Below are 25397 nucleotides of genomic sequence, written 5' to 3'. Positions count from 1 at the left end.
ATTAAAAATTAAAATTTAATTTTTTTGTAAAATTAATTAACTAGTATTAATAATTCTAGTCCCATTTTGGGCAGATATGTTTTTGATAGGAAAAGAGCTCAGCTTTCATTCTAAATAAAAAAAAATTAAAAAAAAAATACCGATTGTACAAAAAAATGAAAATTAAATTTTAATTTTTAATTTTCAAGGTCAAAAAAAATTTTTTTTTAAAAACTAACATCTTTATTTAAAAGTACACGAAAACCCCTTTCCAAAACATATTTTATCTAATTTTTACCTTTTTTTTAAAGCAAACTACAAGTCATCAAAGTATGACGTGTAAACGCATGAGGCCGGATCACTTCCCGTGAAATCCCCCATATATTTCATTGAAGAATTTTCGAATAATTCACTGGTTCGAGCCCTGATTTGATTTTACTTTTTTTCTATTTTTTATTTTCTCTATTCATTTTTATTTTTTATTTTATTTATTTTTATTTTAAGTAGCTTTTTTATATTTTATTTTTCAATTTTGTTTATTCATTTTATCTTTACCTTTTTCATTTCTTTTTTTATCTTCAATTTTACTATTTTTATTGTGGCTTTTTCTATTTTATTTTTCTTTATTTATTTTTATTTTAGTTTTTTCTATTTTATTTTTCTTTATTTATTTTTATTTTAGTTTTTTATATTTCATTTTTCTATTTTTTATTTTCGTTATTCATTTTTAAAAATTTTTTTTTAATTTTATTATTTTATTCATTTTTCTTTTAGTTTTTTTTATATTTTACTTTTCTATTTTCTTTATTCATGTTATCTTTACATTGTTCATTTTTTTATCTTTAATTTTTGTTCTTACCTTCTGACTATTTTATTTATTTTCATTTTAGTTTCTTTATATTTTATTTTTTTATTTTGCTAATTTATTTTATCTTTACTTTTTTCATTACTTTTTTAATATTTAATATTGTTCTTTTTGTAGTAGATAGCTTTTTCTATTTTATTTATTCATTTTTATTTTTTTATTTATTTTTATTTTATTTTTACATTTTTCTAGTTTTCCAATTTTATTTTTACTTTTTTTAATTTTTTGGTAATTTTAAAATTTTATTTGTTAGGTACTGTTTAAAATTAATTAATTAACTTTTTAAATTTTATTTGTTACTTTTTTATTCAATCAATTAATTTTTTTATTGTTACTTTTTTTATCCTTTTATTTTTTCTCGTTTTAGTTTTATTCTATTTTTTATTTTTATTTTATGTCGTTACTTCAATTTGTATAGTTTTTAAAAAGTGACAATAATTTTCTTAAAAGACGATGATAAAAGTTAAAATTTTTCTTCGACTCATTTAAAAATTTTCCATCCTTTTCACTTGCTTTAAAATTTGCATATAATTAAGTTAATTTACTAGTTGTTTTGGTATATAATTATTTAAACTGTAAATTTCATGTCGACTTTTTTTCATTTACAGATTCATGATGTAGTTTTCAAAGTGCCTCGAGAAGGAGTTGATTCCAAAAAAGTGAGTTGAGAATTAATTAATTATTAATTTATGTATTATTAATATTGGCAGTAGATTTTTGTCAATTGTTAACCTAATTCTTGGGCTAATATTGGCAGTAATAGTTAGCCTTAATATTTGACCAAAACTAGGTTAAATTTAATAATTATAATAATTATAACAGTAATTAGCTAATTCCTGAACCAATATTGTCAATAATAATTTGTCCAGTAATTAGCAAATTCCTGAACCAATATTGTCAATAATAATTTGTCCAGTAATTAACAAATTCCTGAACCAATATTGTCAATAATAATTGTTTCAGTAATTAACTAAATCTTGGGCAAATATTGGCAGTAATAATTGACCTAATATTTAGCCAAACTTTAGGTCGACATTCGCAATAATAATTGTCCAAGTAATTAGCTAAATCTTGGGCCAAAGTTTCGGAATTATATGTTTCGCTAAAGAATATAATATGTAGCAAAAAAAAAATAATTTAATAGGAAAATTAGAGAAAAATTGAGAGCTCGTATAGAGAAATAGAGAAAAGGAAATATGAATCGAGTTAATTAATATACTATTATCAGCAATAATAGGGAGGTCATTTTTACACGTTGGTCACGGTGACGCGACGACACTATGTGTAATTGTTCTTCATTGTTCTCGAATCGTGAAGCATAATGAAAAGTATAAAGTAACATTTTGCCAGTTTAAGTATCGAAGCGCGCTCATAAACATTGTTGCGGCGGTTGTGGCTTCTACTGGTTCACGGTTCGTCGCAAGTGTCGCTAAAGCGCGTCTATATTTAAACCGCAAAATACTATCAGTTATTTTGGAAATTTGTCGACTATATATCTATATACACACTAGACATATAAATATTCGTGGAATATAAAGGAGAGAGAGAGAGAGAGAGCAAAAAATTCTATAACAAAAGTTTTTAAATACTTTTTCCTTTTTTCTCAAAGAAAGAAAGGGTAGAACTGTTTTTTTTGTCGGAAAGGAAAATTAATTGTGAATTTCAAGTTTATTGGGCGGTGGATTTAATATTTTTGCGGCTTATTTAATCGTTTCGGTGAATTTAACATTATTTTCGGTGAATTAAAAATTTAGTTTTGGGGAAATTAAAATTTTTTGTGGAGAAGAAAATTAGTTTATTTTTAAAAAGAAATTAGTGAATTTAAAAAAATAAAATAAGCCTTAACAAGGGCCTTGCTGGGAACTATTCAAAAACTGTCTGTCTCTTCATTGAATTCCTATTTTCATTAGGAGAAAGTAGGCTTTAGGGTTGTCACACTGAATTCGGGGAAAAGTCAGGGATTTTTATTAAAAATACTGGAAAAAATTAAATTTTTAGAATTCATAGGAAAATTCTGAATTTTGGAGTTTTTTTGTTTGACTCATAAACTATAAAATTTCTCTTTAAATAACTTCATTCTTGAATAACTATCATAAAATTATTATTTATAAATTATTTAGTGAATAATTTTATTTAAATACTTCAAAATTAATTCAATTTTAAAAGAGTTGTGTTTACAATTTTCATAAATAGATCAACTTCAAAAGGTTTCAATTTAAAATTTTATAAAATTCCAATTTTGAATGAATTTAATTAGAAATTTTAAAGAACTTAGATTTTTGATAAATATTAATAATTCAAATTCTTCTGAAATTAGTTTAATTTTTTAACATAAACTTAGCTAATTATTAAGAATAATCGATTTATAGCTAAGAATTTTAGTTAAAAACACTAAAAAAAATTGAATTTTGAAGAAGTTTCAAATGATTACCAAGCTGAAGTCCACAACGTTGATCAACGAAAAAAAATTGTTTATTTAGTAAATTAATTAAAAATAACGTAGCAATATTGACACAAAAATATTTAGAAAAAAAATATTGATGTTTATATTTTGATAATAATTACTTTACAATTAAATATTAAATTAAAAATAATACTTGAATGCATTAAACAAATTTTTTTCGTTGATAAACGTTGTGGACTTCAACTTCGTAAATGATTGCAGAAATTCAATTAATTTCAAAAATTTTAACAAATTTGCCTAAATTCAATGCTTCTTAATATCTATTTTAATCAAATTTTCCAAAAGAATTATTAAAAAAACGAATTAATTATTAAATTAAATTAATTAAAAATTAATTAATTAAATTAATTATTTAATCAATTATTAAAAACGAAATTTGATAAAATTATCTGCTCCAAAATTTAATTATTTTTAAAAATAATAAAAATTTCACAGGAATTCAATTAATAAATTTTTTTTATAAATTTCTTCGTAAGAATTCAATTATTTTCATAAATAATAAAATATTTTACAGAGATTCAATTATTTTCACAAATAATAAAATTCTTTTAAGGAATTCAATTATTTTCAATTTTTCATAAATAATAAAACTCATCGCAGAATTTCAATTATTTCTCGAAAAATGTAATTATTCTTAAAAATTTTATTAAAATTCATCGAAAAAATTCAATTATCTTGATAAATATCAAAATTATTTTCAGAAATTCAATTATTTTTAGGAAATTTAGTAAAATTCTTTGCAAAATTCAATTATTTCCATAAATGACCAATATTCATTACAAAAATTCAATTCTTTACGAAAGTAATAAAATTCTTTGCCGAAATTTAATTATTTTCAAAAAATTTTTCTAATTCAAAGATTTGAAAATTTATTATTTGAATAAAATTCTCCAAAGGATTCAATTAGTTTCATAAATAATAAAAATTTCATAGCAATTCAATTATTAAAAAAAGAATTGACATACATTTTTTTCGAAATAAATGTATTCTTTAATTTTTTTTTTTAAAAAACTCTTCGCAATAATTCAATAATTTTTATAAATATAGAATAAAATTTTTTTTTAGGAATTCAATTATTTTCAGAAATAATAAAGTTAATCGCAAAATTTTAATCAAATTTTTTGAAAAATGTAATTATTCTTAGAAATTTTATTAAAATTCGTCGAAAGAATTTAATTATTTAAAAATTTGTCGATAAAATTCGTAATGAGAATATTCAATTTTAAGAAACATTCAATTATTTTTAAAATTATTTATTTTTGTATTTACATTAATTGAATTCTCAGAGATTTTTCTAATAAAAATTGATTTAAAAATGAATTTCACTTAAAATTTTAGATTATAATTGAATTTTGAAAAGTTTTTAAATTAAAATCTTTGAAAATCTAAATATTTCATACCTTTAAGTAACAATTCTGTTGAATTAATTTTTTTTTAAAAAGTTTAATTGAATTTTTTTTTTTTTGAAATCATTTAAAGTTTTTATTTTCTAATTAAAAATATTTTATTGATAAATGTTTGAATAATCGAAACGTCACGTAGAATTGAATTGTAAACAAATGGATTTGAAAATTCTCAAAGAAGTTTTTTCAGAAATTATAAAAAATATTTTATTTAAAGAAGAATATTTTAGTTAAAAACTGTAGAAAATAATAATTGAATTGAAATGATGAAAATAATTTTAAAGAAGTTACAGTAAAAATATTTTTATAATTTAAAATAATGATTTTATCACTCGGTCATCTTTATAATTATTATAAGTTGTTGAATTTCAAAAAGGTCAGGAAAGAGTTAAAAATTTTGTCTGAAAATCAGAGAAAAACAAAATTAAATTTTTTTGTCAACTATGAAATGAGAAGGCGAATTTTTTTCCCCAAAACTCCTACTTCAAATAGAGCCCTAACAAGGGCCTAACTAGGAACTATTCAAAAACTTTCCTTTTCCTCACTAAGACCCTAATTCAAATATAGGAAAAAGTATATACTTGTTTAAAAAAAGTCTCCCTGGATAAATTTTTTTTTAATATAATTTCTGTTTCTCTTTCTACCTATATACAAAAAAAAAGGGAGGGAGAAGAAATAAAAAGGAGGAAAAATATATAAAAATGGACGTTTATTTCCCAAGGGAGTTAAGACACGTGCAATGCCCCGTTTAAACGAATTATTACACTTTTTCTTTGATAATAATTTTCTTTTTCGAAGGAAAAAAAAGAAGAGAGGGGAAAAAGATAGAGAGAATTTAAGAGAGATAGAGTTAGAGAGGAGAGAAGGAGAGATTGACTCTTCTTAGGAAAGTCAGGAAGTTATCCTGTCAGATTGGATTCGTAAAGTAAATTCCATATTTTATATATATATATATATTTTAGTAATTCATTCATGTCATATGACACGCGCAGGAAACATACACGTGGCACTTGAAATTCATCGCAAAATTTTGGTACTGACGATCGATGGTGCGGGTGCGCGCTTCATTTATGTGTTCTATATTGTATGTGTGTACACTACGACTAAACAACAATAGGATGAAGCATCCGGCCTACTACTCCATCCCAGGATTAATGTCACCCCAATTTTGACATATATAGCGTGAAATGTGACTTTATTATTGACGTCGCAGCGCACTCAATTTCGCAAACTGGGGTTTATTTTCATCTTTTCCTCTCCGCACTCTTCTCTTATATAGACGAAAGTCAACTAATTTTTCCCAATTTGCTAAAAATATTATTGAAGTATCTAAGTGTATAATATTGACTCGAAGGAATTTTTTCATCAAATTAAAAATAGTTTTATTATTTTAATTTGTTTTTCAAAAATCGCTTTTTTATTTCAATTTTTATTGATATTTATACTGTTCTCTAAATTTGAATTAGTTAAAAATAATTAGATAGTAAAAAATCAGTCACTGATTCAAATATAGAATGTAAATAATTTTTTTTTAAATTATCGAATTAATAGAAATTTTGGGAAATTCAACTGAAAATAATTAAATTTGTTAAAGAATTTAATTAAAAACTTTTTAACAAATCGAATTTTCAAAGTATTTTAATTTAATAATTGATAATTAATTGAATTTTATAAAAAGTCAGATTCTAATGTATTCATGTTTCTTAATGCGAAGATTAATAATTAAAATTTTTATTAGTTAATTTTAAAAAAATACACACTTGAATTTTTTTAATAAAATTCAATTTTTGCAAAGTTTTTTGAAAATTCTGAAAAATAAAATTTTTTAAATTTTTCAATTCTATTGTTTCAAGATTTTTATAAATTTTATAATTTTTATAAAGAAATAATTGGAAATTTTTGAAATAATTGAAATTTCTTTAATTCTATTAAAAATAATTAAATTCTTTTAAAGAATTTTATTTAAATTTTTCGAAAGTAATCAAGGAAAGTTAGTCACTAATTATAATTTTATTTTTAAAAATTCCTTCGCAATGTATTCAATTATTTTCATAAATAGTTAAACTCATTGCAGAATTTCAATTATTTTTAATAAAATTTTAATCGAATTAAATTTTTTTCCCTCGAAAAATGTAATTATTCTTAAAATTTTTATTAAATTTCGTTTTCGACTTCAATTCGTTTTCGATTCAATTAGGGGTCGTCCATAAACCACGTGGACAATTTTTCACCAATTTTTGACCCCCCCGCCCCCCGTTGTGGACAGTCGTGGACATTTGTCAAACCCCCTCCCCTCTATACAATTGTTCACGTGGATATTGCAAATTAAAAAAATAAGTTTTTTTTACTCCTGTATGTTAAAAAATAAAAAAGATTATTTTTGAACATATTTCAAAGCAAGAATGTCAGTAAAGTAAGGGAAATGTCAGGAAAAAATTTTGTCGGGGAAATTAAGAAAATTGTGACTTTTTTCGACTCATTTAAAATAATTGCGACAAAATACCACAATTTTTAGTTAAAAAAAAGTACAAGTTATTTTGATTTTTATAATGTGAAAAATAACTATAATCAGGGTGGCCGCTGGACCGGGAAACCGGGAAATGACAATGAATTTTGAACTTGACCGGGATTTTGGATTTTTTTTAAAAACACACATTATTTTGTGAGAAAAAATAAAAATATTTATTTCAAGACTTAGGTATTAACTATATTTCATTAAAAAAGATTGAACGATCTTCTATAAAATCTATTTATATTTTAATATGTATATGTCATAAATAAATAAATAAATAAATATTTTGTCAGAGAATTTTATAAAAAGTACTATAAAAATATTCAATTTCTAGAATTTATAAGAAAATTATGAATTTTGCTGTCCAACGTAACAGATTTAGAAAAAGAAAATATTAAATTTAATTTTAAATTCTTTCTATTTCTAACAATAATTAAACAAAATATAATTTTAATTAAACTTGTCAAAAAAATTTCAATGAGAAAAAATTTCACATCGTATAGAATAGTGAAAAATAAATCAATTTAAAAATTTTTTTGCAATAATATTATAACAAAACAAATAAGAATTATTAAAAATTTGAACTAATTAGAACAAAAGTGATACGAAATTTATAAAAATTAATTTTAGAATAATAAATAATGTATATAAAAATAAATAAAATTTCTTTTTTTAGAAAATAAATTTTTAAAAAATCGTATTTTGCATTAATATCAATTAGTTTTTTTTGCAATTATTGATAAGCAAACTTTTCTGTATTTTAGAATGTTAAATTAATAATTATTATAGATTGAATTTTAAAAAATTTCAAATTTAAGTTTTAGAAAAGTTGAATTTTAAAAGATTTTAATTAAAAATTCTGAATAAGTCAGTTTTTAAAAATATTTTTATTCACATTTTTTTCAAATTAGTTATGTTTTTAAATATGTACCTAATATTTAATTGAAAAATTTTTAAATTATTCAAAATTTCATGAAATTGTCTTGTAAACAAGTGGATTTTAGAAATATTTTAGTTATTTCTAGAATATAATTGAATTGAAATTTTGAAAATAATTGTTAATAAGTTACAGTAGCAATTCTTAAAAATTATTTAAATTTAAAGGATTTAAAATTTGAATTTTTTTAAATTTGAATACCTACTATATGGAAAAATAATGGATAATAATTAAATATTTATTTCAAAAAATCTATTTAAGTTCAAAATTATTTTTAGAGTAAACTAAAATATTTTTAGGTTTTAGGAAAAAGTCAAAGTTTTATCAAAAAATCAGGAAATTCTTTCAATCTTTCATGGAATAATTTATTTTCAGAGTTATTATTTATGACCGGGAAAAATAATTTATGACCGGGAAATGACCGTGAATTTTTTTTTACAAAAAAATGGCCACCCTGTATAAACAAATCTTTTTGAATAGTTGAAATTTTGTAAAATTTAATTGAAAATAATTAATTTATTTTAAGTCTTTCGTTACAATTTTTGTAGAATAAAAAATCTTTAAAGGTAAATTTAAAAATGAAAATTAATGAAAATTAGCTTCTAATTTTTTAAAATTCAATATTCTCAATTACATATTTTCAAAAATTCAAATATATACAAAAAAATAACATTTTAAAATTATTTTTAACATTTTAGAGAAAACAATCATGTTAAAAATTTTTAATTAAAATTTATCAATCAAATTCAAAAATAATTTAAAAATATAACAGAATTTTAGAAGAACTTTCGGAAAATTATTTAAATTAATTGATTCAAAGACGAAGGTTTAGTTGCCCAGTAAAAAAAAGTATTGGAAGAGAGCGAATAGTATTGGCGGTGAGTTTCTGCCAATATGTTTTCGCGTGAAAACCGTATTGGCAGAAACTCACCGACAATACTATTCGCTCTCTTCCAATACTTTTTTTTACTGGGTGGAAATTGTAGAAAATAATTGAATTCAGGAAGGGTTATAATTGTCATTTTAAAAAATAATTAAAATCATAAATGTTACTCATTTTCCGTAAACATTCATATTTTCCTGTAAAAAGAATTTTGTCAGGGAAATTAATTTTAATATCAGTAAATTGTCAGGGAAATTGATTAACTGAAACTTATGATCATTCTGATTAAGCTTAAGATATCTTTTTTGGAAATATCTTTGATTATATGTCCACGTTGACATTTGCTTTAACACCCCCCCTCCCCTTCATGGACAAACGTGGACTTTTGATTCACCCCCCCGCCCCCCCAAATGTGTCCACGTGGTTTATGGACGGCCCCTTATTATTTCTAGAAATTGTAAAAAAATTCTTCACAAGAATTCAATTATTTTCATAAATTTCCATAAAATTCTAAAAAACAATTTAATTATTTTCAAAAGTAATAAAATTCTTGGCAGAAATTCAATTATGTTACAAAATTTTTTTAAATTCTCAATTTTAGATAATAATTGAATATTAAAAGCATTATGGTGTGAATTTTTAGAAATATTTGAATTTTCAAAAAGATTTCAAATTCAACTCTTTAAGAATTTGAATTTTTCATACTTTTAACTAACAATTCTATAGAATTAATTTTTTTCAAAAAGTTTAATTGATTTTTTTTTAAAACTATTTCAAATTTTTATTTTTTAAATATTTAATTGAAAATTTTTTGAATAATCTAAACTTCACGTAAAATTGAATTGTAAACAAATGGATTTGAAAATTCTCAAAGAACTTTTTCCAAAAATTATAAAAAAATAATTTATTTAAAGAAGAATTATTTTAGTTAAAAATTCTAGAAAATAATAATTGAATAGGGTCAGGGAAAAAGTCAACATTTCATCTGGTAATCAGGGAAAAGCAAAATTAAATTTTTGTGGCAACTCTAATTAAAATCGAATTATTTTTAGAAAATTTTATAGAAGCTATATGTTAAAATATTTGTATTATATATGCAAGTTATATTAGAAATAATAAGAATAATAATATTAATAAATAATAAGAATAATAATATTAATAAATAATAATAACAATAATAATAATAATAATAATAATAATAATAATAATAATAATAATAATAATAACTAATAGTAAGTAATAATAATAAATAGTAATAAATAATAATTTACTGCAAATTAACTGCGAGGAATAACTAAAAACTAACCGCATTCACAAAATAGGGTTATAGACGAACTAAAAAAAAGGACAGTAGTTTTTTTCTCTTAACTACTTTCCAGTCAACTACCTAACGGTAGTAGAATTTTTTTTTTTTTTTGATAATGTATAGAGAGGAACTTTGTGCCATTCTTTACCCGGCTTAATGTATAACTTAACGTTGCTCGCGTGTTTTACGAATCGGCTTACGACGTCGTTTGCATTTTAGCGCTCGTTCGGCTTCCACACACAACTTGTAATATGAATATGTGCGAGAAGAAGAAAGAAAAAAAAAAGACTTTTCTGACACCTAAAGCTTCGAGAATTAAACTTCTATCGCGGGGTGAACATGAACATGTAAAACATTGTATATAAGTATATATATATATATATATATATATTTTTTTTTTTTCCTCATGAAAAAAAACCATATAATTTATTGTGGGATTTTTGAAATACTTTTCTTCCGCGCAATGTCGTTTAATGAAGATTTTTATAAACCGTATAAATTCTTGAATGCAGCACCACAAGAATTGATGTATGTATTATATTCTTTTTTAGTATTCCTATTTTGCGGGTTTATTTTAGTAATGAGGGTTAATATATTATATTTTGTTATGTAATTATCAAGTTACGTTTATTATTATTATTATTATTATTATTATTATTATTATTATTATTATTATTATTATTATTATTATTATTATTATTATTATTATTATTATCACTATTATTATAATTAAACATTAAGTTTAAGAAATAGAAAGTAGAGAAAAAAAATTTTTAACCACCGGGAATCGAACACTAAACCCTTACTTGCTCCCATGTAGACCATCTAACCACTTAGCTACTCACTACATTTACAATTACTATTATTATTGTATCATTTACTATTTTTATTATTTCTATATTAATATTTATTTTATTTATTTATTAATAAATAAATAATATTACTATTATTTAACTATTCTTAATATTACTATTTTGTTCCAAAAGGCGTTTTTTATTTTTAATTTTTAATTTATTTATTTATAGACGGCATTTTGTTTATTTGTTATTATTTTTTTTCTATTTTCTTTTTTGTGAGAAAGAAAGATATATTGGAGGGAAGGAACAGGAATAATTTATTGCATAAAATAAAAATAATAAATTGCATAAATGATAATTATAAAAAATTATTTTTGTTATTATTGTTTTTGTCCTTTTTTTATTTATTTATTTATAAATTTTATAGATGGCATTTTGTTTGTTTGTTATTATCTTTTTTCTTTGTGAAGAAGAAGAAGATTATTGGGGGAAGAAAAAGATAAATAAAATAAAAGAAGAAGAGGTTATTTTTAACGAAAAGAAATACAATTTTTTTTTAAAGATGAATTTAATTCAATTTTTTTTTGGTACAGAATGAACGTAATTTTAACGAATTTAAAGGAGGATCTGCAAAAAAAGAAGTGGAAGAGTGAAGTCAATCTGCATATTCTAAAAATGAAACAAAAGTAACCTCATTTCTTTTTAATGGCAGATCCCTTTCAGAAATACTCACGGCATTCACGTATATTTTCCACTACTCTCCTATCTTCATTTTTATTTTTTTTTTCTTCTTTTTTTATCTGCCTTATATTGAGAGTTTTTTTCCGGGTGCGCGCGTCATTAGAGCTTCATTCCGTAATGTTTAAGCTTCTACTCTTGTAATTCTCGAGCCCGAGTCTGAGTCTGAATGAGAGTTCTCGTAGAAACCATTCATCCTTCACGTATATATGTCTCTCTCTCTCTCTCTCTTTCTCTCTCTCTCTTTTTTTTTTTTCTCTCCGTCATCTCTGTATATATAGGACAAAAAAAAATTTTTTTAGTGAGAAAAATACTGGGAAATTTTTCATTGACAATTTTTTTGCCCCCCCCTCTCCCCCCTTTTGCCCACTAAAAAATTGCAGTAATAACTAAATAATCGTGGTAATTTTAAACGTCGTTTCGAAAATTGTTCATTTACGTTTGTCAACTATTTCGAATTTTGTAGGTTTCGGACTAATTTTGTCCGAATTTAGTACGAAAATAATTGGTACTAATATAATTTCGGACTAATTTTTTTGGCGAATTCATATTTTATAAGTAAAAGGAATTTTGAATTTTCGGGATTTCAGTTCAAAATTAGTTGGGGTTGGAAAATGTCTAGCTATTTCTTTTTTGGATTTGGTTATTATAGAAATTAGAAAAGATTTTTCAATTTTCGAAAATTTTTTTTTATATTTGTTTCAAAATTTTGAAGGGAGTTGTAAATTTTGGATTCAATTTTAATTTTCCGAATTCAATAGATGAAATTCATTGAGAATTTTTTAAAATTCGGACAAATTTTACGGATTCAGTTCGAAATTTGAATTTGGTGAAATTTTTCGAGGTTTTGAACTATGGAGAAGTTAAACTTTCGAGGGATTGAATTTACGAAGTTTTGAACATTCGAGGAGTTGAAAGTAGTTTAAATTTTTAAATTCCGTTACTAATTTTTAGTTAAAAGTATTGCTTAAGATTAGTAAAAATATTTATTCGAATTATAGTAAAGGTACACTTCTTCCAAGTCAAAGAATTAATTACGAAAATCCGAATTAATTTCGGATTTAACTTTCAATAAAATTTAGGCCCATGAGAGAAATTTTTAAAATTTTTTAATTTTTTAATTTAAATCTCATGTAAATTTAGTGCGCACAAAAGCCCGATTAATTCCAATTTAGCTACAAAATTATCGGATTAATAAAACTTGATACAATTAGAAAAGAACTACAGACTAATTAACAAAATAATTTTTAAACTTTAACAAGCAAGAAAAGAAAGTAGGACTAGTTAGTAAAAATATGTTTTTATTTTTCAGAATGAAGAACCATGATCATTGGCCAATGATTATGAATCTGAAGTGTTGACTTTAATGTCGGGCGCAATCGGAGCCCCACAAAAACAATGTCTCTCATTAGAATGAGAATGAAGTCTTGAAAAAAAAAAAAATGTGGAGTGATTCGCGAGTGAAAAGCCGACAATTATTATCATCCAAGATGAATTCGGACGATTCAATGATATCTCAGGCGAGATTCGCTGATGAGATTCTTGAGAATCGTTGCTGCTACTGTCCTGGTGCTCTCAATTCACTATCATCATCAACAACATCATCATCAACAACAACATCATCATCATCGACATTATCGTCGTCATCATCATTATCAACATCATCATTAGCATCATTAGCATCATCATTGTTATCGGAGGCTTGCAAAATAGCGGAAACATTTTGTCAAGCCTGTCAACGACTCCATAGTTTGCCAATGGAGTCAGATAAAGACTGTTGTAAGTGCCTGGACAATCGGTTCAGACATCGGGATATTTGTGCATCGAGAACTAATGTCGAGTGTTTAAAGGGACATTGGTGTCGAAATTGTGTGAACGTGGGTCGTTGTTTAAGATGTGTTTCTAGTGTTGTGAGATGGACCAGTGCCAAGAAAACTGTGCGAAGACTCATTTGGCTGATTGTTCCATTATTATTGCTGACCTTCGTCTCGCCAAGTGTCGCTAAACTTCCGAAAACAGGTGGAAGGAACAAGTCGGGTGGTGAGTCGATAATTATTATTTTATTCAAAAAAACACTATTTTCTATTTCGATTATTTTCTCTTATTTTATTCTATGCGGTCAGTTAGCGTCGACAAGTGTAGAAATCAGAACACTTTTTTTAACACTAGACCTAAAATGATTATTTTTTAATTTCAGTTTACAAAATTTACCTTTTTAAAACATTAAAAATTGTTCTTTTAAAAAGGGAACATTTCTTTCAGAAGAGGTGTAAAAATGCGCGTTGTAAAAAATTAGGAAAAAATTAACAAACAACGTCAATTTTTCGAATTTTAGAAAATTTACATGCGAATCCGTTTCTTCACGAGCTTAGTAAACAAAGTTCATAGAAGAAGAAAAGACGAAGAGAAAAAATGGCTGAAAAAAAAATTCCTTTCGCGGAGGAAAACGTGACAGGCTCTATTCTTTACTTGAGAAGAAGAAGAGTTTTATAAAAGAAAATAAGAGACCGTTTAAAATAAAAGTTAAAGTGCCATCTCGCGCAAATCTGACTTGCAACTTTTTTTTCTTACAAAGAATTTTTCCACTATAATTTTTTTCCCAAATATAAATATTAAACAGTTTTTTCAGATTTTTAAGAATTAGTTATTGGTTGTATTAATATTTAATTTTTTAATAATTATGAATGTAGAATATATAATTATATATATATATATAAATTTTTTGGAATACTTTTGATGCTTATCAGTATTTATTCACTTCATTGAACATTGGTAATAGGATCATTGAGAAAATTTTATAATAGTTAGTCATGTTTCTCATTATCGTTCGAAGTTCAGAATCTACTGATCGAAAAGCAGACAATGAATATAATAATAACACAGTTCGTTGATTATGAAAACAGAGTATAAGTAATTTTACCAGCACGTGACACAAGTTGTATGGAAGCTATTTCAGAAAAATCTGGGTCTATTACTTTTTTTTAATTTCTTTTTATTTCAATTAATTTTTTTTTCTTATTCTATCTTATTATTTATATTAAAATTGATAATATTTATATAAAAATTTCATTATTAATTAATATTATTTAATCAATATTAATTAATTAGTTATTACTTATTATTCCATTAATTGAATTATTCAAATATATTATTATACAATAATAATTACAATATTATATAAATAGTAAATACAATAGTAATAATAATAATTTATTCATTACTACACTGAAAAAAATTTATTTGATTCAAATAACCGTTTACTTGACTTTTATCAAATAAATATTTACTTGAATCAAATAATTTTTATTTCAGTCAAATAAATGTTATATTTAAACAGCAATAATTTCAGTATTTGATACAAATACGATTTAATTGATTTGAATAAAAATTGTTTGATTCAAGTAAAAATTTATTTAATACAAGTCAAGTAATCGATTATTTGAATCAAATAATTTTTTTTTTCAGCTGTATTATTAAATTATCAAATTATTATTTATTTTAAACAACAATAATATTAATAATGAACTATTATTATTATTATTATTATTATTATTATTATTATTATTATTATTATTATTATTATTATTATTATTATTATTATAAATTTGATTGCATTTATAATAATGTAATTATTCTTTTTATGATATAATTATTAATGTATAAATTTAATTAAAATTTTGCAATCAAGGGCTCTTCTCTCTCTCCCTCTCACGTCACATTCATTATTGTTTCGTGAATTGATTGTATCAAAATGTTAAAGGTTGTTTACTCCATAATTATTAGATATTAAAATTGGAAGATAATTAACGTGTGCAACGAACCAAATGGTCCCTTTATTACAATAATGAGTTAATTGGTCTATAATTTCAGGAAATGATAACGAAGTATTGATGCCAATTATTAAATATATATATATACCTATATATATATATATATATATATATATATATATATATATATTCATTTCAGGAAATGATAACGAAGTATTGATGCCAATTATTAAATATATATATATACCTATATATATATATATATATATATATATATATATATATATATATATACTTACATATTTTAACGATGAAAAATATAATTAATTCGATATTTGCGATTTGATAAGAGAATATCCCGTGCGTGTCTATATATATTTTACTAATCAAATATTTTTTCTAATCTCTTTTAATTTTTTTGAAAATTTTTCCTTTTTTTCAAATGAAGAACAATTTTTTTAATGCTGAAATTTTTGTCGAAATTTCCGGATTGTGTTAATAATAATAATAATAATAATAATAATACACTGAAAAAAAAATTTATTTGATTCAAATAATTCAAATTATTTGAAAAATATTTAATTGATTTAAATACTTTTTAGTTGGATCAAAAAAATATGTATTTGATTTAAATATCTGCAATTATTTGAATCATACTTATTTGAACCAAATACATCGTACTTGATTCAAATAAATAGTTAATTGAATTGAATAAATAAATTTATTTAATACAAATATTGAATTATTTGAAACTATTCTTTCATTTATTTCACTCAAATACTTCGTTTATTTGATGCAAATAAAAATTATTTGACACAATAAATTTATTTTATTGATTCTAATAAGCGGAATTATTTGCTCCGAATAATTTATTATTCAAAGCTAATATAATATTTTATCAAGACAAATAAAAAAATATTTCAATCAATTAAATAATTATTTGAAACGAAAATAGTTAGTGACACTTGAGAGTATTTAAGATTTGAGAGTCCCATGCGAGCGTAGTATAGTGGTTAGCGTGCGTGACTTCGGTGCGTGAATATTCGGTTAGGCGTGGGTTCGTACCCCCAAGCGTTAGGATTTTTCAAATGTGTGTATGTAATAAAAATTGCGTTTAAGTGTATAAAAAAATGTGAAAGTGAACTATCAATGAATTGTCATCAGTATTTATCTTTTGCAATTAGTTATTTTTTTTATTAATATTTGTTGATGTTGAAATTATCAATATTGAATGAAATAATTTTCATACTTGATTCAAATAATTATTTATTACATTAAAATATTCGATTTATTTGATTAAAATAATTTGAATTTGATTTAAATAAATAGCTATTTAATATAATTAAATAAAATATTCGGGTCAAATAAATATATATTTGAGTTGAATATATTTTGAATTTGATTCAAATAATCATTTATTAGATTCAAATATTTTATTTATTTGATTTGAATTAGTTGTATTTGATTCAAATAAATAGTTATTTGATACAATTAAATAAAATATTCGGGTCAAATAAATATATATTTGAGTTGAATATATTTTGAATTTGATTCAAATAATCATTTATTAGATTCAAATATTCTATTTATTTGATTTGAATTAGTTGTATTTGATTCAAATAAACAATTATTTGGTGCGATAATATAAAATATTTAGTTCAAGTATTTATGTATTTGGTTCAAATACACATTTATTGGATTACAACCAAATAAATAATTTATTTGAATCAAATAATTTTTATTTGATTCAAATAATGTTTTTTTTCAGTGTAATAATAATAATAATAATAATAATAATAATAATAATAATAATAATAATAATAATAATAATAATAATAATAATAATAATAATAATAATGAAAAATACGCCAATTTTATTATTGTTGTTAACAATTATTTTTTAATTCATTAATTAAATACTAATAATTGAATAAAAAATTTCGAAAAAAGACATGAAGTTGAAGTCCACAACGTTGATCAACGAAAAAAATTTATTTAAATTCAATTATTATTTATAATTTATAATATTTAATTGTAAAACAATTATCAATAAAACACAAACATCAATTTTTTTTCTAAATATTTTTGAGGCAATATTGTTGCGTTATCTATAATTAATTTACTTAGTAAACAATTTTTTTTCGTTGATCAACGTTGTGGACTTCAACTTCGTAAAAAGACACAAATTGTAAAAAAAAAAAATTATTTTTATGAATAGAGTGTTTGAAGTGAACGAAAATAATTGCTGTCATTTTATCAGAAATAAAAATTGCAATACTGTTTTTTTCCTTATGTCCAGGGGCATAAACATATAAATGTAGGAGAAAAAATAGTGTGGATATAGACTGACATGCGTGGTTATTAACAAAGCAAGATTGGATGTGCAAAATGATTTCATCCGGTACTCTTTCCTCTTACGTTGTGTGTCTAAGTGTGAGTGTCGTTTGAATTATTATTTGTACCACTGACAATCCAATGTTTTTTCTCGCGCTTTTCTAATTGTCTCATCCCCTTTTCCATTCTCGAATATCGTCATTTTTTTTATTATACGGAAGGATAAAAGTTACCGGTATACATTTTTTTACCATTTTATTTTTTTTTTTTTATTATTTTTATTTAGTTTCTTATTTTTTTTATCTATTTTCTATTTTTTTATTTTATTTCTATTATTTTATTTTTTTTTATTTCTATTCTTTTCTTTTTTTTTAGTTTTTAATTTTTAGTTTTTTATTTCGTTTTTTTAACTTAGTTTTTATTTTTTATCTAGTTTCTATTCTTTTATTTAGTTCGTATTTTAAAAAATTTTTTTTCTATTCTCTTATTTAGTTTTTATTAGTTTTTATTATTTTAATATTTTAGTAACTTGTAAATTTTTTATTCAGTTTCTGTTTTTTATTTATTTTTTTATTTATATTTTAATTATTTTTTATTTCTTCTTTCTTATTTATTTTGTTATTTATTTTCTTATTTACAAGGGAATAATTTTTGTCAACATTTTCTGTTTTAAATTATGTATTTATTTTATATTAAATAGAAAAAACTAAATCTATCGTTTACATATTTTTTCCATTTTCTAGTATAAAGAAATTACAATTATTATTTTTCTCTTTTTCTTTTGAAAATGAATATTATAGCGAAAAATCAGTTTTTTTCCTTTTTTGCTTCCAATTTCAGACGGTATTTCATTAATTTTTTTTATTTAACACAAATTTTTTTAAATAAAAAAATAATTATATTAGTTATTATTAATTTTACTAAAATTTTGAACGTTCAAGTGAAGGAAATATTTTTTCTTTGCTTTAATATTTTTGAAAAATTACAAGATTAAAATAATAAAAAATATTTTAATTGAATATTTTAGTTAAAAATGAATTTTTTAATTTTAAAAAACATTAGTTTACAATAGTTTACAAATAAAATTCAAATTGAAAGAAATAATAATCGTCCTTAATTTGAACGTTCGAAACTTTAGGGAAATTAATTTTTCTTTTACGAGGGAAGTGAAAAATCTGCAAACAGATTTTTTTCTATTATTATTTGAATTATTTATTAGTATTATTAACTTTATTAAATGAAAAAAAAACTTTGATAGAGAATAAAATTGTTTTTCAAAGATTCGCGATCGTTGGAATGTGCGTGTGTGAGTGTATTTTAAAAGAATAACAAATGATGGGAGTAAAGGTGAGCGAGAAAGAGGAAAAAACAGTCTGAGTGATATATAGCACGTGTCGCGGGGATAAAAACGAGGTCATTAATTGGTGACGGAATAACGCAATTCTCAGTTACGTTTGACTAAAAATTGTCCGTTGGTATCAAATACACGGGATTTTGCTTACTAAAGTGTAAAAAATTAAACAAAGAAGAGAAAAAAAACGATATTTAATTCTCAATATAAGGTTTTTATAAAAAGGCACGTGTAAAACCAGGATTTCGCAGTAAACACCATTTCCGGAGAGAGAGAAAGAGAGAAAAAAAGAGTGAAATATTACCGGGTCGTGACTCTTTTTTTCTATGTTGAATCATTCAAATATATAGACAATTTCCAACTTTTTATTTTATGAAATATATTGAATATATTTTATTTATTTATATTTAAAACTAATTAATTAAAAATTTAAAACATTAATTTTTTTTTATATAATTTACGAAAATAGACGGTTCATATTAATAAATTTTTTATATATAATTTATTATGATTAATTACAAGATTTATACGAGCACTACTCGTATAAATGTTACCTATAAATAAATAAATATAGTTCTAATAATTTTTTTTTTAATATTGTAACAAAAATTATAATAATTTTCCGCTTCATTTTAATTCAGACGATATTAAAATTAATTTTTATTTAAAGCAAAAAAAAAACAAAAAAATATTTTCAAAATCGATCGTTAATTGAACACAATTAGCGATCGATTTTGTAAATTTTTTTTTTTTTTTTTTACGTTATTGATAGTTTTCCAATAAATATAATTGAGTGCGTGCATATATTTTCTTGTTTTCTTTTATATGTTTACGCGAAAATTGAACGCAACACTACGGCGGCATTTCAATCGGCAAAAAAGTGGAAATGATTTTCTATGAAAGGAAACCTGTTATTCAATAGCTATTTTAAAAACAATATAACGTGCGCGATGTGAATGACAATCAGTATCGGCTCCGAGATTTATTTACACATATAAATAACTTAATATATGTATAAGAAAGCTGCACAAGCAAAAGTATACACATTATATCGAGTATGTTTTTTTTTACGTAAGAAATCGAAAATTTTGTTTGAGAAAAATTAGTTGAATAACAGAACCTTCTCATTTTTAAAGGATAATGTAAAAATAAATAAAAAAATTACCTAAATTAGTAAAAATAAAAATTAAAGAAACCATAACAACATTGCCAATATTGGCCCAAGTTTGCGAATATATACGAAAAGCAAACTCTTTATAAACATTTGTCCAATATTTACTAGCAAAAATTTTTTAATAATAAAATAATTTCCAGCCAAAGAATAAAATAGATTTTAATAACAAAATAATAGTAAAAATAAATAATAAAAATAAATAATAATAAAAGTAGAAGATAAATAATAAAAATAAAAAACAAATAATAAAAAAATAGCAATAATGTAAAAATTAATTTCCTTGAATTATTTTTATTTAGCAAAGATATTTATTTATTTTTTTTTATTTCAATATATGAACGAAACATTTAATAGATCTCTATTAAAATAAAAAAAATCCAATTGTGATTGGAGTGGATGACATTATTTCTTACTCTGGACGTGTTGCATCTCTGTATATACAATTAATAAGAGAAAATTACGTTATTATTATTTTTTATTTTATTTTCTTTTATCACTGAGGTCGTACGAAGGTGATTGCGTAGGGTGTCAATTAATCGCGTCTCGTGTACGTAAAAAGAAACTCTAGTTTTAAAACCCTGTTGACAACAACGACGACGACGACGACAACAACAACAACAACAACAGTCATTGATTTGAGCGTAGGCGAATTCGATTCAAAGAACTGCAAAGGCTTTCGAATTGAACTCATTCCAAACTTTATAAATTTAAATTTATTCACTTTTCTGATTTTAATTTTAATTTAATTGCAATTGTTGAAAAAAATTTTTTTTTACCTAAATATTAAATAAATACGTAAATTATTAAAAAAAAAGTACGTTTTTTCTAAGGATAAGAAATTGTTGAGAAAATATAAGGGAACTGAACACATAAATTAAGATTCACAGTGTTTAGGGAGAAAAAACACTATAATTTTTTAACTTATTAAATTATTAATTATTAATAATTAATTATTTTTAATTAATAATAATAACAGGGTTCTTGAAAATTATTTTCATAATTTCAATTTACTTATTATTTTTTATAATTTTAACCTAAAATTCTTCTTTAAATTATTTTTAATAATTTTTGAAAAAAGAATTTCAAATTTCTTTGAGAATTTTTAACTTTATTTGTTTAGAATTTTTACGAAGATTTTTACAAAAAATTTTTTAATAATTTAGTTTTGTTTGGAAATTTTATGAAAATAGTAGATATTGAAAATCATTGAATTGCGAAAAGTTTTTAAAAATATTGAATTTTTACAAAGAATTTATTTAAAAATTTTGACAATAATTGAATGTCTGTGTGGTATTTTATTAAATTTTTTTCAAAATAATTGAATTTCTAAAAAGCATTTTATTATTTATGAAAATAATTGAATTCTTGCGAACGATTTTCTTAGATTTTTTTTTTTAAATAATTGATTGAATTGAATTAAAAATAATTGAATTCTTGTAATGAATATTGTTATTTATGAAAATAATTGAATTTTGCAAAGAATTTTTGTTAAATTTTTATTTTTTTGGAAAATAATTGAATCTTTTGAATTTTATAAAAAATTTTGTTTTTAATTCAATTATAATTTAATTCTTTTGGGAAATTTTATTAAAATAGTAGAATATTGAAAATCATTGAATTAAGAAAAATTTTTGAAAGTAATTGAAATTTTGCAATGAATTTTATTATATAATTCCTGAAAATCATTCAATTTTGTCCAAGAATTTTTCTATTCATTTATAAAGATAATTGAATTGTTGACAATTTGTTTTAGATTTTTTTGAAAATAATTGAATTTCTGCAAAAATTTTATTAATTTTGAAAATAATTGAAATTCTGCAATGAGTTTTATTATTTATGAAAATAATTGAATTATTGCAAAGAATTTTATAAAAATGTTTCAAACAATTGGTTTTTTTTCGAAAAAATTTATGCAAATAAAATAATAAATTTTGCTATTCATTTATAAAGATAATTGAAATGTTCACAATTTTTTTGTTGATTTTTTTGAAAATAATTGAATTTCTGCGAAGAATTTTATTATAATTTTGAAAATAATTGAATTCTTGTGATGAATATATTGTTATTTATGAAGATAATTGAATTTTGCAATGAATTTTATAAAAATTCCTGAAAATATAATTGAATTTCGACGAAGAAAATTTTTTGCTATTTATAAAGATAATTAAAATGTTGACGAGAATTTTTTTTTAAATTATTGAAAATAGTTGATCTTCTAGAAAGAATTTTTATATTTATAAAGATAGTTGAATAATTGTTTCAAAGAATTGCTTTAAAATTTTTAAAATTGAAACTAATTTCAACAAAATTGAAATTAGAATTTTTCAAAAAAATACTTCATTAAATGATTTATAAGTAATAACTTTATTGCATTTCTTCAATAGAATTAAGTTATTTAAAATAAATTATTGTCAGAAATTAGAATTTTTTTTAGTTTTTTTTTTTAGAATTTGTGTTAATTTCATAGTTTATGAGTCAAACAAAAAGACCCCAAAATTAAGGATTTTCTTATAAATTCTAAACATTTAATTTTTCCAGTGCTTTTAATAAAAATATTAATTATTAAATATTTAAATTACAATAATAATAATATTATTAATATTATAATTGTATTATTTAATAAATTATTAAAAATGATTAAATTTTAAATTAATTATTTAAATTAAACTCTGGAAAATATAAATTTCAACAACTCATCGTGAATATGTGAACTTACACACATCGGTGATATAGAATTTTTTGCGCTTGTTTCTTTAGATTTTAAAATGATTGGACATAAAATTCCGTCGAGTTCAATACAACACAGGAATGAAATATATAAATAAATAGAGATAGAGAATGCGCGCGCAATTTTACATAAAATCGAAATTTCGCATTATATAAATAGTCAATTGGTCCATATAGAGGAAAGTATAATGATTATTATCACACTGTCAAAAACTGTGGTATTTCATGAAAGTGCGTTATCTATTCTGTATACGTTATATGTGCACTCGGTAATCCAAATTGTCTCTATATATACATATAAAGAGAGAGTGAGTGAGAGAGAAAGAGAGAAAATGCGAAATTCCCTTTGAGAATTCGAAATCGCAACATCACATCTGATCTATACTTTTATGGACCAGTCCTAAAGTTGGGAATTATTCATATATCAACTCCACAATCACAATAGGGTTTATATATACATATATATCTATATTGCTATAATGTGATAACTTTGTGGTTGAATATTGTATTAAAGGCATTAAAACCGCACACACACACATACACACGCTGAAAGAAATTAAAATATTTTTTGCAAAATTTCTCAATTTTTGAGAGAATGAAATTTTTTTTCTATTTGAAAATTTTGCGAAAAGTTACTATATTGGCGCCAATTTTTAGTTACACAAATTTTCTTTATGAAATTTTATTATTTTTAACAAAAATATAATACACTTTGGATGTAATAAGGAAAAATAAATATTGATTTCCTTGGAAATTAATTTTTTGATATTATAAAACAATAATTTATGATCAAATCCAAAAATAGATTTTAAAATCGAGGCCTTCTTTTTTTGAGAATAAAAAGCCTTCAATGTCGAATCGAGAATATTGAACTCCTTGAGAAATCGCCTTTTCTATATAAACAATTTTTCCAATTAGTGGTGCCATTTAGGTATATAGTTAATAAGATAATAATTCCGTCAATATACGTGCTGTGGTGAATAAATTTGTCACTAATTCTCTAATTAAATAAAAATTCCATTTAGCTGACTTTTCATATCAAGATCACGTTTCTTTATTTAGTTTCCTTGTTCTTTCTAAATCTGAATTAATTAAAAATAACTTAGTAAAATCTTTTTGGTTTATTTTAGCTCTGTCTTTTTGCTTCAGTAATTAGTAAAATAAAAAGTAAAATAATAATAATAATAATAAATTAATTAAATAATTTTATTCTTTGTTCTAAACTATCAGGTTTACTCCTTTTTTTTACTCCTTTTTTTACGATTCGCTACTATTTGAATATTTTTTTTTAAATTCGTGACACTAAGTGCTACTTTTACTATTTTTTTTGACAGTTTGCATTACTTTAAACTCGCTAATAGTTGAAATAAAAAAATTATTCTGAAAAATTTCAATAAAATTCTTTGAAACGATTAAATTATTTTTAAAAATTTTCCTAAATTCAATTATTTTCAATATTTACCCTGTTAATAAAATTTCTCAAAAGAATTCAATTATTTACTTAAACAAAATTTGGAAAAAATTCATCAGAAACGTTCAATTATTTTTAATACCATTTTAAATATTATCAGTAAATCACTAAATACCTAATTCAATTATTTTTTAAAATATTAATAAAATTCCTTGAAAGAATTCAATTATTTTACAATTTTCATACAATTTATAAAATTCAATGATTTTCAAGTTTTTAGAAAATTCTTTGCGAAAATCCAATTATTGTCATAACTAATTAAATTCTTTGCTGGAATTAAATTATTTTCACATAAATAATACAATTTTTACGGAAATTCAATTATTTAAACAAATTTTAATAAAAATTTTCTTTAGAATTCAATTGTTTTCAAAAATTTTTCTTAATTCAATAATTTGTAGGGTAAACGTACCAATTGTCGAGGATGGTTCCTGTTGTCGAGTAAACAAACTTTGAATTTTATTTAAACAGTGTAGCACATTGTAAATGAAAAAAAGTAATAAATATTAATTTTTTTATGCGTTATAAATGTGAAAAAAATATATTAATATTATATAAACAAACAAATGAGACATTTTAGACAATATTTTTTGGTTATTACCATGGTAACATCGACAAATGGAACACCCTCGGCAATTGGTACACTTACCCTATGTCTATTATTTTAATAAAATTTCCAAAAGAAT

At 22.2% G+C, this 25397-nt stretch overlaps 1 protein-coding gene across 2 annotated transcripts in view; it reads left to right on the top strand.

Moving 5' to 3' along the window:
* LOC122501448 (insulin-like receptor) overlaps nucleotides 1-25397 on the top strand; it is a 141177-nt gene that overhangs the window by 52768 nt on the left and 63012 nt on the right. For both annotated transcript variants that reach the window (XM_043610909.1, XM_043610919.1), the window contains 2 exons: nucleotides 1453-1503; nucleotides 13197-13924. In XM_043610909.1, the coding sequence (XP_043466844.1) occupies nucleotides 13327-13924 (598 nt within the window). In that variant the 5' untranslated portion in view covers nucleotides 1453-1503; nucleotides 13197-13326. The remainder of the gene's footprint in view (nucleotides 1-1452; nucleotides 1504-13196; nucleotides 13925-25397) is intronic.

This window comes from Leptopilina heterotoma, unplaced genomic scaffold (genome assembly GCF_015476425.1).
Source record: "Leptopilina heterotoma isolate Lh14 unplaced genomic scaffold, ASM1547642v1 Lhet_103, whole genome shotgun sequence".
NCBI lineage: Eukaryota > Metazoa > Arthropoda > Insecta > Hymenoptera > Figitidae > Leptopilina > Leptopilina heterotoma.
The sequence above is the reverse complement of the archived record's forward strand: the minus strand, read 5'-3'. Positions and strand labels throughout refer to the sequence as shown.